Source organism: Diabrotica virgifera, chromosome 9, assembly GCF_917563875.1.
Source record: "Diabrotica virgifera virgifera chromosome 9, PGI_DIABVI_V3a".
Lineage (NCBI taxonomy): Eukaryota > Metazoa > Arthropoda > Insecta > Coleoptera > Chrysomelidae > Diabrotica > Diabrotica virgifera.
In genome coordinates, this window is record NC_065451.1 from 208,873,549 (window position 1) to 208,892,408 (window position 18,860).

General features: G+C 32.0%; 1 protein-coding gene across 2 annotated transcripts in view; it reads right to left on the bottom strand.

Annotated features, from left to right (window-relative positions):
• The window catches only part of LOC114327626 (glutaredoxin domain-containing cysteine-rich protein CG31559), a 101,085-nt gene that overhangs the window by 35,616 nt on the left and 46,609 nt on the right, over nt 1-18,860 (bottom strand). Inside the window, exons 1-2 of one of the 2 annotated variants that reach the window (XM_050662890.1) lie at nt 11,693-11,770; nt 1,131-1,621 (exon numbers count right to left, since the gene is read on the bottom strand). In XM_050662890.1, the coding sequence (XP_050518847.1) occupies nt 1,131-1,605 (475 nt within the window). In that variant the 5' untranslated portion in view covers nt 1,606-1,621; nt 11,693-11,770. Of the gene's footprint in view, nt 1-1,130; nt 1,622-11,692; nt 11,771-18,860 lie in introns of those variants that run through there. The other variant, XM_050662889.1, reaches the window with a different exon arrangement.

Here is an 18,860-nt window from a genome sequence, read left to right on the forward strand (position 1 = left end):
AACAAGTTAACAGGGGGGGGGGGGGGCAACACTTATTCCACCGCACTGTATAAGAAATTATACATATTTATTACAATTTTTTATCAATTATGATATTTATAGATAACATTACTTGGTAGTTGTGCACTTAAAACAGGGTAAAAAAGTTACTTTTTTTCGAAAAAGTTGTTCAAAAAGTTTATAAAAAAAAATTGACGATACTTTTGCATAATTATTTATTACTAATAAATGCATTTTTTATTCACTTTTTTAAACCATGTTGAAAATGTAGCTCATGCTCTTCCATTTGACACATGTGGAATGGTTCTAAGGTCATTTTTTTGTGACTTATGTTATTGCAAAAAAAATGCTCTCTGGGATAAACAATTTAAATAAAATTTGAAAAATTGAATGAATCGCCTTGAAATTTTTATCACATATTAAGCACCAAAAAACCCACATTTGAAAAAAATTTCAAAACTGTACACTAATTTTTACAACAGTTATTGCGAAAATATTTTTTTGCAATTCCGACTTTTTTTCGCAATTATATTAGCAATAAATGAGTATATTAATACGTCATTTTAAAACTTTTTCCATAATCTCGAAGATATTTGTACTAAAAAAATCATAAGTTTGACTGTTTTCCGTTGATTTGAAAAAAAGGGGAAAATGCCATTTTTTAACAGTTAATTGTTTATAAATAAAAATGGCCGCCAGATCCTAAGCAGGAAATAGTTCTAATTTATTCCTATATGTATTACCTGTCGAAAAAAGGGTTCAGTACCCTGGCTGCTGAAGTGTCACGAACAGGGTATATTTTTGTCTTATTACCCTGGCCTTATTACACATACAATGTATATTTATTTATTATAAGACGATAATTGATAAATTACGAAAAGTAGTGCTAATGTAAGTTCGTTATTCTATTATAAAGTACGTACGTAAAGGGCTAAGTCGATCCTGCGAACTAATCAACTCAAAGCAAAGCGATAAATATTTACGACATGTCAACCACCTGTGTAGAATTCTCGTTCGAAATGCATCGCGAATGAATTCCCGGTACTACCCACACAACGTATCTACAATCTACCAGTACTACTTTAACAATAAAATAAAATAAAATAAAATAAAATAAAATAAAAACTTACCTATCAGAGTCACAGACACGCCGTTTTTACTTTTCATCGCGACAGGGGGCGAAGTACCGTCTAGATCGCTGCAAGTACCAGAATCCATGGTTTCACTGGGGGATATCTGCCCACTGGACATGGCCCCATAATTGTACTCGCGATAATAGAAGTAACTCCTCGACATGTCACTTTTTTGAACATCACCCAAGTTAATCCTGATGCACGGTGCCGTGTCACTGATCACCTCGGTACCACCCTCGGTACTACCCTCATGATTATAATTAACGAAGGTTTTGGAGGAATTGTCGTTTTGGGGGCTGATGAGAATTTTAACTACGTGATTGTTTGATTCCTTGTGGGTACTGGTACTGAACACGTCTACAAGAGAGACGGCCGCGGTGGTACCGTTCGGTAGTACCGTTGCGGATGCGGATTCTTGCAAAAGATGCGGTTTGGTCTTCGGCTGTAACGGCGGTACCAATGTTTTAGACATTATTTCAATGGCGAACCTGAAAAACAGATGGCAAACAATTAGTCAGATCGTTCACATGGAGATTTTTATATATGATAAACTTTTTAGAATGCAGTAAAGTGGTAGTACTTAAGAGAACAAATGAAAGAATCATTTTCAAGATATCAATTAATGTATATCCGTAATTATAACTTTATCGTTGTGTCATTTTGCCCGATTCATGTGCAATATTTATTCCTGCTCTAAAAAAGTTTAAAAAATTGATATATAAGTACCATTTCTTTAAAAATTTAAGTTTATAGACTCTAGAACTCATATTATTTAATTTATGATGGTGGATTAGTTCTTATTTCCTTATATGTTCACAAAGATTAGTGAGTTTTTTGCATAGACTTTTTCTCTCAACTTTTTACGATCGTCTATTATGTATTTTCATCATGCTTTCTGTTTAATTCACTTATATCTATTCCTATTTGTGTATTTCCACAACGGCGTAACCAGGATGATCCTAAGGGGGAGAGGGTTACAACTATTGGAGGGTCTCTGGGGGGTATGGAATAGTAGTATGGTATAGTGGTTGAGTGTATAGAGCTTAAAGTACATCCTAATGGGGGAGGGTTATAACCCTTAAACCCCCCTGGTCACGCTTCTATATTTCCTTCTCCTGCATGATCTTCGCCTCTCCCTCCATTATCGTTAATTTCTTAATATCGTTACAATTTTCCTTTCCAAAATTTGAAGCTTTACTAAATAGGTTTAAATGAATAACTGGACTATCAATAACAATCTATAAAACCAGATACATGTTCTGTTGTTTAATTGGCTTCCAAAAGGCATTTGATCGTGTTAAGCACTCTATATTTTTCGAAGTTCTAAAAAACATTGGCTTGGATGGCAGAGATGTTCGTATAATTGCAAATTTGTATTGGAAGCAAACAACAAACAACATCAGTTTTAGTAGACGGTTTAGAATAACAGGCTCTTAATATTAAAAATATAGGATAGAGAAAGCAAGATCTGCATTTCAAAAAATGGTTAAGTTATTCAAATGTCATGATTTGTCGATACCCATAAAAATCAGGTTACTACGATGTTATATTTTTTCTATACTGTTGTAAGGAGTTGAGCCGTGGACTCTCACAGACGCCACCTGCAAGAAAATTGACGTTTTTGAAATGTGGCTTTATCGTCAAATCCTGAAGATATCTTATACCGACCACCCCTAACAACACAAAACATTCCAGGAATGTACTATCAAAGTTCTATTAATGTTTGAATGTCCTGGACATTCAAGGAACATTCGGTGAACATCTGATTAAATTATTGGTGGAATGTTACCACAAGACATTCTATGAACATACTACCAATGTCCTATATTTTAAGTGAGGCCATTTACTATTCAATTTGCGTTCATTTTCAAATTTGCCGCGCGTGTTCTATGCAAGTAGGGTCGCGTGCCGCGTGATCATCACATTTTCATTTTCACATTTCATGATAACCATAACCTAAAAATTTATGATTGGATGTAAAATGGAAATCTCTTTTGTTTAAACAATTATGTAAGTATTATAAAATCCGTTTTCAATTTTCTTTATTCTTTATGAAACGAATTATTTATGCATATTATAACCTGTAAATAGTACCTATTTCTTTTGATTTTTAATTGTAAAGAATAGAAAAATTACCATTCATTTTAATTTTTTTTAGAATCAGCTGAAAGTGTTCTACAAAAAAAAAACAGGAAGGAAACGTAGCCTTGTGGCTATGAAAGGCAAAAGAAAGATAGGTATATGTAAAAAGTGTATTGGCTAGTTGGAAGAAACTCCACATTGTTGATGCATAATAAGTTATTACTTTATAAACAAATATTAAGACCTGTATGGACTTATGGGTGCCCACTATGGGGATGTACTTACTAGACCAAGTAATATAAAAATTATATAAAGATTCCAGAACAAAATACTGAGAAATATTGTAGATGCTCCTTGGTATGTGACAAACAGTGATCTCCATAAGGACCTAGAAATGGAACCTGGATATAATCATCAAGAAGATGGCAGGAAGTCACGAGCAACAACTTCATCAATACGAGAATATTGAGGAAATCCAGCTCCTCGATACTACTGGGCAAACTAGAAGATTTAAGAGGACAAAGCCTTTTGAACTAGTTTGAGTGATAGGTGATAGTGAAAAGCAGGGCATAGTGCTTGTGTGCCTGTGTATGTTAAAATAGTGCACGATCTTGTTAGATTAGATAAGAGACGCTATGGGGTAAGCTCTTCATTTTAAGGAACAGTAGTAATTTAGGTTAAATTAAAATTGCTCATTGGTCAGTTATGACCAGATTGTAATTGTAATGTACAATTCAATACAATGAATCATAATCGTACTGATGATTATCGAAAAAAATATATGATAAAATTTTGTGCAATAAAAATGTTTATATTTATCAAGGATGTATTATTTGGTATGGCCACATATACTTCTGGTATATCGTCGGTGATGTGACAATACCTCCTATCTGCTTTTTCATAAATTTTGTAGGAGACGAAAAACCATTTTTAGGGTCATCTCCTGTTTTCACATGTAAATTTGGACATGTTTTGTAGTAAATAGATAGTTGAATTGACTACAAAACATGTCAAAAAATATCATATGAAAACAGGAGGTGACTGTAAAAAAAGATTTTAGTATCTCTTACAAAACTCATGAAAAAACAAATCGGAGGTATTATGTCACATCAGCGACTATATCCAGGGAATGTCTACAAAATATACTGTGAATGTCCAAAGAACATTCGTAGACATTCATGGAATGTTCCAACAAGACATTCAAGGAACGTTTAAAATGCTGACACAGGACTTTCCTGGGATATTTAGGGGACGTTCTTGTGCTTTTGAGGACATTCCAGGGATGTTTTCAATGTCCTGTGTGTACATTCTAGGAACATACATGGAACGTTGGTGTTATTAGGGACATTACTAACCAGTACGTCTTATTAAGAATACGAAAAGAAAAAGAGCTGTTAACCACAACAAAAACAGCCAAAATCGAATACATCGGTCACGTCAAGAGGAACAGTGAAAGATATGGACTGCTTCAATTAATCTTGCAAGGAAAAGTAGAAGGAAAGCGAGGACCAGGAAGGCGAAGGATTTCCTGGCTGAAGAATCTACGCACATGGTTCAACACAACAACCACAAGTCTTTTAGAGCAGCAGTGTGCAAAGTACAGATTGCTATGATGGTCGCCAACATCCGAAACTGAGAGGCACTACAAGAAGAAGAAGAATATTAAAAGAGGAGTACGGTAGGGATGCAGCCCCTGCTTGTCAACGTTTACAGCAAAAAAAAATTCATAAATGCGCTTTCTGAAAAACAAGAAGGAGTAATAATTGTGAACGGTGAAGTTATCAATAATTTACAATATGCGAACAACACAGTACTCCTAGCATCTACTCAAGAAGATCTGCAAACATTACTTGGCAGTGTCGTTGAGAGTTGTAAGGAAACAGGTCTGGAACTGAACATACGGAAAACCAAAATACATACTCATAATAGAACATATACCCATATAACAGAATATATAACCGTCTGTATATGTAAATATGTAGTACCAAACTTTAGCAATTTGATCAAATTGTTTATCTTGGATATCAGTTAAATTATAAAGCAGAGAGTTGCGGTGAAATTATGTAGATCTAAAATTGGCATTGAGGATCCGTCTGCTTTGCTGCTACGTGTTCTCGGTCTTGCTTTATGATGTCAAGTCTTGGACCGTGAATAAAAGTGATCTAAATCGCCTTGAGGCTTTCGAAATGTAGTGCTACAGAAGAATTTGAAAAGTTTCTTGGGTGGAGAAGATTGGAAACTCACTCCATAATACTAGGACGTCCAGCGAGACTATTGAGATTATAAAAAGTATCAAGAAAAGAAAGCTAGAGTACTTCGGACATGGCATGAGAGGTCCCAAATATAGTTTGCTACTAATATGCAAGCGAAAACACCAGGTAATCACAGTTCAGGACGAAGACAGTTTTCATGGTTGAAGAACTTACGAGATTGGTATGGTATTGTAGTCCAGGGTAATAAGGTTTTTTCCATGACACTTGAACAGCCAGGGTACTGAAGCGTTTTTTCCACAGATAATACCTATAAGAGCAAATTGTAACTATTTCCTGCGTAGGATCTGGCGGCCATTTTTATTTATAAACAATTAAGTGTCAAAAAATGGCACTTTTCACATTTTTTCAAATCAATGGAAAACAGGGAAACGTATGGTTTTTTTAGTAGAAATATCTTCGACATCATGGAAAAAGCTTTAAAATGACGTATTACAAAGTTTGATTTACTCATTTATTGTTAATATAATTGCGAAAAAAGGTCGGAATTGCAAAAAAATTATTTTCGCAATAACTGCTGTAAAAATTAGTGTACAGCTTTGAAATTTTTGTCAAATAAGGGATCTTTTTTACTTAATTTGTGATAAAAATTGTTTATCCCAGAGAGCATTTTTTTTGCAATAACATAAGTCAGAAGAAAATGACGTTAGAACCATTCCACAGGTGTCAAATGAAAGCGCATGAGCTATATTTTCAACTTGGTTTAAAAAAGTGAATAAAAAAATGCATTTATTAGTAATAAATAATTATGCAAAAGTATCGTAAATCTTTCTTTATAAACTCTTTATTTTGTTATATAAGAAATTATACATATTTATTACAATTTTTTATCAATTATGATATAGATAACATTACTTGGTAGTTGAGCACTTAAAACAGGGTAAAAAAGAATGTGTGTGTACTTTGTACGCACGTAAGAAGTTATACTTCTATTATATGATTATATGATTATAAACGAAATTAATATACTTTTTATTTATATTTTATTTAAATATTAAATTAATTTATACTTAATACTTCTCAAACATTTTTATTAAAACAGTGCCAAAAATTAAAATAATAAAAAAATAAAACACACACAAACACATTAAAAATGCCACAAATGATTTCTGAACATTAATTGTCGGAAAAATTTTTAACTAAATACGTATTTTCTGAAAATAAAATTATATAATAAATATACTTACAATCATAAAATGTATAAAAAAAATAAAAAAATAAAAGTTTCTATTGGGACTCGAACCAACTTACCACGCGGCTGGTATTTGCGTTGTATTGGGATTCACCCGGATTAAAACTGCACCACAGAGGCAGCTTGTCATTATGTGCGAAGATCGTTTAACTAAACAGATTAACCTTTTGACATTTTTAACTTATGTAAATCAAATTATTTTGATTTTGAATTGAAATGATTTAGAATTGAAAAAATACAACAAAACATAGGGTAAGAAGACAATATATTAGGTGAATATTGATATAAATTTTGATGGTAATCAAATTATGTAAAAAAAAGTATTACATACTACTTATGTATTTTGGTAGGTTCAAGGTAGGTATCGGAGCCCGTATAACGACTAATACATTTCGCAATCACTTGCGTCGTGCAAAGTGGCTATGTTCAAATATCATAACAAAATTTGATCAACTATTTATAAAACACTTACCAGTGAAAGATTCTTTAGCTTTGAATAAGCGAGATCTGCGGCACTCATACTAGGCACAGTTTGATGAGCTTTCACATTGGCATGCAACAATCATCTCTTCTATGTAAATAAGTCCAAAAATATAATATGAAAACTATTTAAAAAGGCAGTATAACCATTAACTAACTTTTTGTTTGTTGTTTCTCTTCCTACAAATTTTAAAACGCAACAAGCATACATTATAACCAAACACAGTCCCACAGCTGTGCCACAGCTGCCATATTGGATAATTTTTGTCATGTCATTTGAACATCCAATCAGAACAAAGTTATAATGCGCATGCGGCCGGTCGCTAGGTTTTCCCATATAAAATTTCACCGTCATTACGCCCGTAAAGAAGTATAACTTCAAAAAGTTAATTTTTTTTGGAAAAAGTGATTCAAAAAGTTTATAAAGAAAAATTGACGATACTTTTGCATAATTATTTATTACTAATAAATGCATTTTTTAATTCACTTTTTTAAACCATGTTGAAAGTGTAGCTCATGCTCTTTCATTTGACACCTGTGGACTGGTTCTAAGGTACATTTTTTTCTGACTTATGTTATTGCAAAAAAAATGCTCTCTGGGATAAACAATTTGAATAAAATTTAAACAATTGAATGAATCGCTTTGAAATTTTTATCACATATGAAGCACCAAAGAACCCTCATTTGACAAAAATTTCAAAGCTGTACACTAATTTTTACAACAGTTATTGAGATTTTTTTTTGCAATTCCGACATTTTTCCCAATTATATTAACAATAAATGAGTATATCAAACTTTGTAATACGTCATTTTAAAGCCTTTTCCATAATCTCGAAGATATTTGTACTAAAAAAATCATAAGTTTCACTATTTTCCGTTGATTTGAAAAAAAGGGGAAAATGCCATTTTTTGACAGTTAATTGTTTATAAATAAAAATGGCCTCCAGATCCTACGCAGGAAATAGTTATAATTTGTTCCTATAGGTATTACCTATCGAAAAAACGCTTCAGTACCCTGGCTGCTGAAGTATCACGAACACGGTATATTTTTATCTTATTACCCTGACATATTGATACAAACTTGCTATTTGGGGTAACAGCGAATAAAGGACATTCTGAAAGGACATTGTATATGAAGAAAGATATTTAATGAATGGAAGAATTTGAGACCCTGTAGGCAGGAAGTCAAAACTAACTAAACATATCGTCGGCCTCATATGAAAAGCGCCTAAATCCCAAAATAAGCAAAAATGAGATTTTTGCGCCACCTGATTAATATTTATGGTACGCATGCATAGCAAGACAAAAAAGTTCAAAATAGTGAATAGATGTCGCTAGAACCACAAAAAAGAATTCTACCCAACTACACGGCGTTGGGTGAATCACATGAAACTTGCCAAAGTCCATCATTGTCATTGAGGTTAGATGTACTTTTGCTGCGCTGCTGTGTTATATCTTTAAGAAAAGTATTATAAGCTAACATATCTTTAAGGAAATAGTGTGAACTTATTGAAGGTAAGTTCAATTTGATCATATTATTATAGTTTTTGTGTTAATTACATTTAAGTAACATTATTATCCTTAAAACCCCACATTCGTTTTTCTTGTGGGAGTTAAGCCTTTTTCGCAGTTTATTTTTGGAGACTTTTTATGGAGTTACGCATATTTCTTTATGATTTTCGTTATTAAATGTGCCTCACTCCAAAATTTTTCCTTAAATAAAAAATGAGAGTTGCCTAACTCCATTTTTAGAGTAATAATATTTTAAACATAGGTCTATCTTTATGAGAAGGCTGACAGACACTATTCTAAGTAACTAGTGACTGTATTAAATAAGATAAAGTTTTAAGTCAAAATCATTCTTTAAATCAGTTTTTTCGTTTCCTGTAAAATTTGTTAATTTGGACTTAGACACTTTTCATATGAGACCGACGATATATGAAATTATTAACAATGTCACAATCTTTAATTACCACTACAACTATTAGTTTTCTCTAGGGCTCATTTTTTACCACATATTACATAAATATTATATAATTTCACCACTGTGGTATATCTATTACCTCTAAGGCTTATTTGCCAATAGTCATTTCAATGTTGCCACAATACACAACACGTTGCGTTGTGGCGAAACTGTTTCTGAAAACCTTTTCTTGAGTACACTAAACTCAACCCATTATCTTTTTGAACATGAATTGACTAACCGCAAATGGGAAAGAAATTTTAATCGTTTTGCGCTGATCTATAGAAAAACATCTTATAGTACAGTGAAATTCTATTGTGTATTCGGCTGCAGGTGTATTATAGGCCTGGATACCGCGTACCAAAAAAAGTTGATTAATAGCAAGCTGGAAATTTGTTAATAACTTAACGGTGTCTAGTCGGACAAATTTTGATGTACGGGAACACTGGAACAGGCGAAGTTTTAATTGTAGAACGTAATTTTAATTGTGGAACGTGTCATCCTGGCAAGTTTATGATTGTGGAAACTAGCAGGTTGTTTTTAGGTTTATTCAACAGCAAACTTTATATTGCTCCAACTATATATTGTTCGACAAAAATGGAAATATTATAATGGAGACAGAAAACTACGACGATGGAAAGAGTACATCGAGGAACTATTTCATGACCAGAGAGAAGCTAGTACATTCGTAGATAGCCAAACCGGAGGTGTGGGCCCAGAGATAACCAAATCAAAGGTTAGTATGGCAGTAGACTCCATGAAAACCAATAAATCTGCTGGTCCAGATGAATTACCTAGCGATCTGATAAAGTTGGTCAACGAGAAAAACCTGGACATAATAGTAGAACAGTTTAACGCTATCTATACTACGGGAATCATCCCTAGAGAAATGTTGACATCAGTATTTGTGTGTTTGCCAAAGAACACTGCCAAAGAATGCAGTGACCGCCGAACCATAAGTTTAATGTCACATACCTTGAAAATTCTGCTGAAAATTATCCAGCCAGAATACACTCTAAACTGGAGCTGGATATTAGTGACACTCAATATGGGCTCAAACAACTATTTCGAGCTACTGCCTCAAAAATTAAAATAGCTATGATGATTGCCAACCTCCGTAGCGGAGATGGCACCTGAAGAAGAATAAACTTTATACAAAATATGAAAAAATGTTTGTCCGACAAATATATTGGGTATTTTAATAAGTCCGACACGTAGAACATGTCATATGACAGAAATTATGTTGGTGATAAATATCAGTGTGATTTTTGGATGAGAGTTTAATGAAAGGGTAACAAATCAATTATTGGAAGTTCTTTTCGACAAAATACATGGGACGTTTTAGCAGTCTGACGTTCGAAAGCTGTAAGCTGTTCCACAATAATTAAAACTTGCCCTGTTCCAATGTTCCCGTACATCAAAGTTTGTCTAACTAGACACTTAAGCTATTATCAAATTTTTAGTTTGCTATTAATAAACTTGTTTTTGGTACGCGGGATCCAGGTCTATTAGTTTTCGCAACATTGTTGCGTTTCTACCATAAAAAAGTGCTTTCTCGATGTTATGGCTTCTTGGATCGAATTTGTTCTTTTTGTTGGTTTCTCTTGTTGACCGTATAACAATTAATGTATTGTTTTAGCGTTAACAATTAAGTACATGTGATGTTATTTTGTTTTTCTTTTATGTATCAAATGGTCAGCAAAAATAAGTATGGAGTATATAGTATGGGGCTTATTAAAATGAAGAAATTGATGGAAATCTGTTGTATGAATAAACAAATTAAGAAACAAATCGACAGAAAATGAACAAAACAGAAGAAGAACAGTTATTTTCCAAAACTCCAAATATTGTAGATATATTTGAAAACGAAATAAAAAATGCGTTAAAAAGATGAAAAATAACAACTGGCATTGGAGACCTACCTGCAGAACAGGAATAGAAAATGGACTACATAAGCGCCATACAAAGAGGGAAAGCGTCACAACTTCTGTGGGTAGATTGTATGGGAAAATCATTAAGGAAAAGATGGAGAAAAAGTCGGGAACTTCAGAAGAGCAGAGTAGTTAGAACGCTGAATTACACAAGTATTCGCGAACTTACGACAGGCTTATGATATTGTCCCAGTCAACAACCTGTGGAAAGCCATGGAAAATCAAGGAGTTGATAACATCTATTTAAATGCCGTAAAGTCCTTTAAGCAAGTCAATGAATGTAGAATAAAAGTCAGACAAAACCACTCAGAACCATTTAAAGTCTATAAAGGACTTCGACAAGGATGCTACATGTCGCCAACCTTATTTAAACTTTATACATATAGATGGAACAGTAAAAAACTGGAACAAGAAATGTGAATCGATGGGATTCAAAATTGACGGCAACTACATATATACACATTTTTTTTTCCGATGAACAAATAATTTCAGCAGAAGGCAAAGATGACATCGACTTAAGTGACTATATTATGATAAAAAAACTAGAAGACAAATTTGAAAGCTGATGTTTGGAAACTAGAAATACATGAAAGAAACTACATATTGGAGTACGTTATTATTACACTGTTAATTTATTATACCTTTTAATTTACATTGAAAAAACCACTAAAATAACCATTTCATTTTTACACTTCACTTCACGACCTATTAACCATTAAAAAAATGTAATCATTAAACTTTTATTCACCTTTTTGCATAGTAGTAAATCTTTCAGATTATACCACTGACTCCAAAATATCAGTTAATCTGTTTAAGACAAGAGATATGTACATTTTTCTCTGTCAGCCGACTCTATTTACATACAATTGAAAATAAATCCCATTATAGCTGATTAAAGCTCTATTGGCATTGGTTTTTTAAGAGATATACTCTTGAAATTAGCAACTTACGAACAAAGGAAAATTTATTAGCATTCTTGGATATACAACAACAATAGGAAAGCACTTCTTTTGTGTACATTTTAGACACATTCCAAAAATTTCACTTTGTGAATTTTGCTTTGAAAATCCATGCATTAAGTATAGGTCATATTTTTATTTTCAATACCAGGCTATTCTATTCTTTATTCTTCTTGTAGTTTCTTCTTCTATCGGAGATTGGCTATCATCACAGCTATCCATACCTTATTGGCGGCTGCTCTGAACAGATCTACTGAGCTGTAAGTATACCACTCTCTTCCACCAAATTCTTCGTCTTGCTATGGTTCTTTTACCCTTAATTTGGACTTGAATTATGAGCCTTAATATCTCATATTTCGCACCTCTGATAATGTGGCCTAGATATTCCAGCTTTCTTGTTTTGATGTTCTTTATCACCTCGCAATCATTTTGTAGCCATCTTAAAACTTCAGCATTTGAAAGTCGTTGGATCCATGGTATTTTCAAAATCCATCTATATCACCACATCTCAAATGCTTCCAACTTCTTTATATTATGCACTTTTAGTTCCAGCTATCAATTCACATCTTTGTAAAACTTATGGATTTCTTAATAGTCCTACCGTCTATATACAGAGAGCACGTAAAGGTTGGAATAAATTCATTTTCTCGAAAATGGACAATCTTGGAAAAAAATCCCGAAACAGGTCGATTTCTATTTTTAAATTGCGACTTTTTGTCATATATATCATACTAGTGACGTCACCCATTTGGGCGTGATGACGTCATCGATGATTTTTTTAAATAAGAATAGGGGTCGTGTTATAGCTCATTTGGTAATTCAATTCTCTTTTCAGTAATATAAACATTAACATAATTATTTATACAGGGTGTCCAAAACATTTTTTTTTAATTAAATTTATTGGCTTAGAAAGAAGAATCTGTGTAATTTATTTATTTTAAAATACATTTTACTGCTATCATAAAACAGGAAAAAATGTTTATTTGACAAATAACTATTGTTTTTTGCAAATTCAATATTAAAGCAGCCACCCAACTGCCACTTGACAATTTGAGCATTTAATTTAAGCGAAAAGCAATGTTTTTTTTTCAAATAAACATTTTTTTCTATTTTCTGAGAGCAGTAAAATGTATTTTGAATTAAATAAATTACACATATTCTTCTTTTTGTCAATAAATATAACTCAAAAAATAATTTTTTCGGCACCCTGTATAAATAATTATGTTAATGTTTATATTACTGAATAGATAATTGAATTACCTTTCAAATGAGCTATCACACGACCCCTATTCTCATTAAAAAAAATCATCGATGACGTCATCACGCCCAAATGGGTGACGTCACTAGTATGATATGTATGCCAAAAAGTCGTAATTTAAAATTAAAAATTGACCTGTTTCGGGATTTTTTTCCAAAATCGTCCATTTTCGAGAAAATCAATTTATTCCAACCTTTACGTGCTCACTGTATATATCAGACCCATAACGTATTGATAGATACAATAAATCGGCAAATAAGACATTAATGAATAATCTTACTGCACTATTGTTTCATTACGTAAACCCCAAACAATAGAATAGCGGAACATAGTGACAATCTAATTGTATTCTTTTCAATAATCTAATTCCAAGTAACAACAAAACTTACTCAAGTGTTAAGTTAATTAAGATATTTAATAGATTTTTTAACTTTGCTGAACGTAATAAAGTTTTAAAGTGCCGATTTGACGACAAATAAAATAAGTGATTAGTCAGTGACCAAAGCTATTATTTGCGAGAAGTATTGTATAAAAATAAGAATGAGACATTAGTGATTAATAATCACTAATCTCTCATTCCTATTATGTAGTTTTTGCAGCTATATATTTGTTACCTTATTATTTTTTCACTTAAATAATATCATAAAATATACTTAAATATCATATACATATCTATAAAAACTCAAGCTAATTTATAGTCCATTTACTCAGGTTTTTGCTGTACATTTTAAAGAACCGCTCGGATTAAGATTAAATTTGGCATGCACATAAGCTAACATGTCCAACAAAAAAAAGTGATACCTCTTGTGCCGATGTGTGCTTTTGCCCTAGGGGTGAGTTTCACCCCATTTCGGAGTAGAAAAACATACGTTCTAGATAAGTCCGGACTTGGATAAACTGACTAATTCTAAGCAACTTTAGGTCAATAGAGTTTTTTCACTAAGTCAATACTTTTCGAGTTATTTGTGAGTAAATATGTTTTTTTTCCACAAAAAAAAACACGTTTTGATACGGTGTTTCGCAAATAATTCAAAAAGTAAGTATTTCATAAAAAAAATATTCTTAGTAAAAATATAGCTTATAAAAAGCCAAAAAAAAAGGTATATATAAGAAGTCGGTAGACCCAGGAGTAGCAGAGTTGTAGGTAAAGAAAAGTAGGTTCTTATTAGTCAAATTCCAAATCGAATATTTCAACGTGAAATAACTAAAAAATTAAGCACTTTTCGGGAAAAACTCATTACAATTTTCTTAAAGTTTTTAAAAAAGTTTTATTTTTGTTTTTTGAAGTTATACTTCTTTACGCGCGATATGAGGGTGAATTTTTATATGTTAAAACCTACGATCCGGGCGCATGCGCATTATAACTTTGTTCTGATTCAATGTTCAAATGAAATGTCAAAAATTATCCAATATGGCAGCTGTAGCGTAGCTGTGGTTTGGACGGTTGACGGTTTGGTTATGTATGGTTGTTGCGTTTTAAAATTTGTGGGAAGAGAAACAACAAAGGTTAGTTAATGGTTTACTGCCTTTTTAAATAGTTTTCATATTATATTTTTGAAGTTATACTTCAAAATGTTTTAATTTATGTATGTATCAGTCCAGAAAAGGTGTGGAAAGAATATATTAGTGTTTTTAAATATATTTTTCTACAAACGTGTTAAAAATGCAATTTTTAGGACTCCATAGGAGCGTTAAAAATGCTACTTTAAGGCACTAGTGCTTTAAAATTTTTAAGGCACTGTAGTTAAAAGTGAATTGTCAAATTGTGAAACGTCAAAATATTTATATTTCATTTATTAACATTAATATTAATAATACAACTTGCGCAATTTGAAAAAGGTGGTTTAAAAGGTTTTTTATTATAATTTTGTGTCTTTGGATTTGTCTTCCTTGGGAGTAAAATAATAAAACATCTATTTTTATATTTCACTTGTCACCGTGATGTATAATTATGTATATCTGAAAGGTAAGTAGCATGCGGCTTGATGGCCTTGTTGGTAGAGCATTGGACCAGAGATCAAAAAATCGCGAAATTGCGGGTTCAAATCCCGGACGATTCATACTTTTTTCTTTTTTTTTAATACTTGGCATTGTTAAGTTTTGGTTCATTTTTGGTAATTATTGTTAATTTTTTGTATTGTAACTGTTAAGTAGGTATATTTATTTCGTTGAAATTATATTATAATAGAAGTATAACTTCTTACGTGCGTACAAAGTACACACACATTCTTTTTTTTTTAGTTTCTAGCATCAATATTAAGTACCTATGTAACGCTCAAAATAAAGTTGGTCCTTTTTTGTCAAAAAAATTGTCAAAATCACCCCCTAATAGGGATGTTCACAAAAAATTAAAAAGTCATTTCAAACATGTAAAACGATTAAGAAACACCCTAGGAATAATTGTCCAAATTTTTTAATTGTTTCACGTTTCAGGTCATTTTATTTTGTTCTCTTCTTGTTTTATCAGGGTTAAAATGGAGTTTTATAGTGAATTTGTTTAGTTTAAAGTGAATAGACTGTTTGTAAGGACATATTTTGGGTTTTACAAAAATAAAAAAATAAAATGGAAGAAGGTTTTCAGAAAGCCGATTCGTATAAACTACCGACTGTAGTGTAGATGTAACAATGGTGTATGATTTATTGGCATCTTGTAAAAAAATAAATCTACCACAGCTTTACTGAGTGTATATTCCATATAATTTTCCATGTCTTCTTTAAGCTAAAAAATAAATGCTTAATACTCCACAAAAAAAATAGAGAATGCTTGCATTGTACGCATGCATATTGTATATATACATTGGCTGGTTATTACTTTACCTTGGTTAGGTGTATTAAAAATATTTTTATTCTTCTTCATGTGCCTTGTCCGTTGTGGACGTTGGCTATCATCATGGCAATTTTAATTTCATTTGAGGCGTTTCTGAATAACTCGATCGATTTTTGTCCAAATCATTGGCGTAAGTTTTTAAGTCATGAGTGTCTTTTCTTCCGGGTCCGCGTTTGCTCTCTATTTTACCTTGCGTTATCAGTTGGAGTATACGATATTTATCATGCCTCATGATATGACCGAAATATTTAAGATTTCGTTTCTTAATTGTAAAAGAGATTTCTTTTTGTTTTCCCATTCGACGCAATACCTGTACGTTGGTGTGGGTCGCCCAGGATATTTTGAGGATACGTAGGTACACCCACATCTCGAATGCCTCTAGCTTTTTCATTAATGTTTCCATTATTGTCCAGGCCTCTGCGCCATATAGCAAGACCGGAAATAATAACATTTTAGTAGCCGCATTTTTAGTGGGAGAGATATTATGTCGCAATGGGTGAAAATATTTCTCATGCATGTTGTTAAATGTTGCTATGTCCTTTTCAACTCTAGATTTTATTTCGGTTGTTTCGTATTTCGAGTTGACAACTGTTCCAAGGTAAAAAATATTTTTGAACTTGGGTATTATATATTTTCATTTCAACCAATCTTTTCACTAAATTATTAATGATTTTAATATAATATAAAGTCATACCTACATCCACATGTAGTTATTTCAAGGTTTACTTTTACTGTATGTATTATTAGAATCCCGTTTTTAGGAATATCCCAGTTTAAGGAATACAAATTTGAGGTCCCGAAACTTTTTCATTTACTCTTTAAGGGGGTAGGTGCAAAATATTGGTCCAATGCTATTTAAATTCATTCATTTTTTTCGAATCCTGAGAAAACTAATAAGTATTTTTGAAAAATGTAAATGCAGAAAGAACAATTACATTATTACCAAGGGCCGAAAGTCTCTGGAAAACTTCTATAATGTTTATTTTATAAGTTAGTTCTTTAAGTTAGTTATTTTAAGTTCTAGCTGCAACAAACCATTTCTTTTTCTGTTTTAAATTGGCTGTAACGGTAATAAAAATCTTGTCAGAACTGTTTTTTGATGTATTTACACACCCAGGAACAAAACACCACTTATTTGGCTTTATTTTTAATAATGAAATACGTAAAAAACTGCGCACATTCAAATACACTGAGTAAATAAGTATACAAAACTAGTCGTCGATCAAAGACGTTACGACTGCTGACGTCACAGACCGTAGCCTCGCTGCAGGGTACCGTTTTTCTAGCCTCCAAGAAAATCAACATTATGAACTCATTTATCTTAAAAAATATACATTTTTAAACAGTTTTATGATTGTTACATTATTATATACCTTGTAATCTATTGAATTTAACTATATTTAAAAATTAGTGAACATCCCTATTAGCATCCGAACTGAAATTAATCGTTACCGCTTCACAAGTTACTTGACTGATGTATTATTTATATGATCTGTAATTTCTATCGGTTTAAAGTGCTCATTTTTGAAAAAAAATTGGTTTTAAATCTTTTTTTTTTCATTTTGATTTTTTTTAAATACTTAACTTAAAAATTTTTGGTGGTATCAAAGGTTTTACTAATGTGAATATTTTAGACTTTTTGTTTTCCTGAAGACAAAAATTGTTGTATAGATATGGCTGTACAAAATTTCCATACACTCGAGATTAGTGACTCGTTTAAGCCCTTTAAACTATAATACAATACAATACAATTATTTCAAAAATAAGCACTTTGAACCAACGAATCTTGCATAACTTTATTGGATATTACATCTAGGATTATTTTTATGACCCACCGTATAAAACTTGCATTGATCAGTTTCCACATTTCTGCAATTTTGTAGTTTCACCTACAACTTTTTCATGGATCGTACTAATATAAAAAAAATACAAGTGTTTGAGTTAGAACGTATAGGCAGGCACCAGTGGTTAGTCTTTAAACAAGTGTTGAAACAAGCGCCTCAGTAAGCAGGTAAAACGAGTAAGGAACCTTACAAAAGCGTTCCCTGTGATTCTTAATATTTTTTTTCAAATTTTTTGATGAATAGGTATTCTTAGTTTTTATTATAAATATCTACACAAAAATTAAAATTTATTAATCAGTTACATTTTCTAGTGTGTACTTGTGTAGTTCAAAATTACCCTATCAAATTAGAAACAAAAGAAGAAAAAGGGCGTTAGAACATGCCCCTGCGGGGCCGGGGCCCTGGTTCCGCGGAACCCGCCACTGGGTCCATGTTTCTGAAGCGTAGGCGGCGATAGCAAATATTATGCTCTAATAAGTCGTAATTTTTTTTTGTGTAATTTCAATATTTATTGTTATTTGTTTATTTATGAGGAAATCTAAAATGTGGGTTCATCACCTTGTCAGGCGTATCTTGCAGAAGTATCAGAGGAGATATAAGGTATATGAATCTACATTCCTCAATTCCTAATTGATTGTATATTTATATTTTATATTATCACACCTCGTATGGTCATTAAATTTTATATAATAAGATAAATACTTGAGTAATATCACTTATTCCAATACAGTGTTACCTACTTCCTAGAATTACCAAGACGATGGATCTCTGATATATGTAATTTCACTTATTTCGTAATAATTCGCGGTTATTATATTTATTAATAATTGTTTTCACAAGCACTTAAAAACAACTACAGGTCAGAAATCCAGCAAAATCTATAGACTATAGCTAATTCAGAATCGTTGATCAATAATTTAC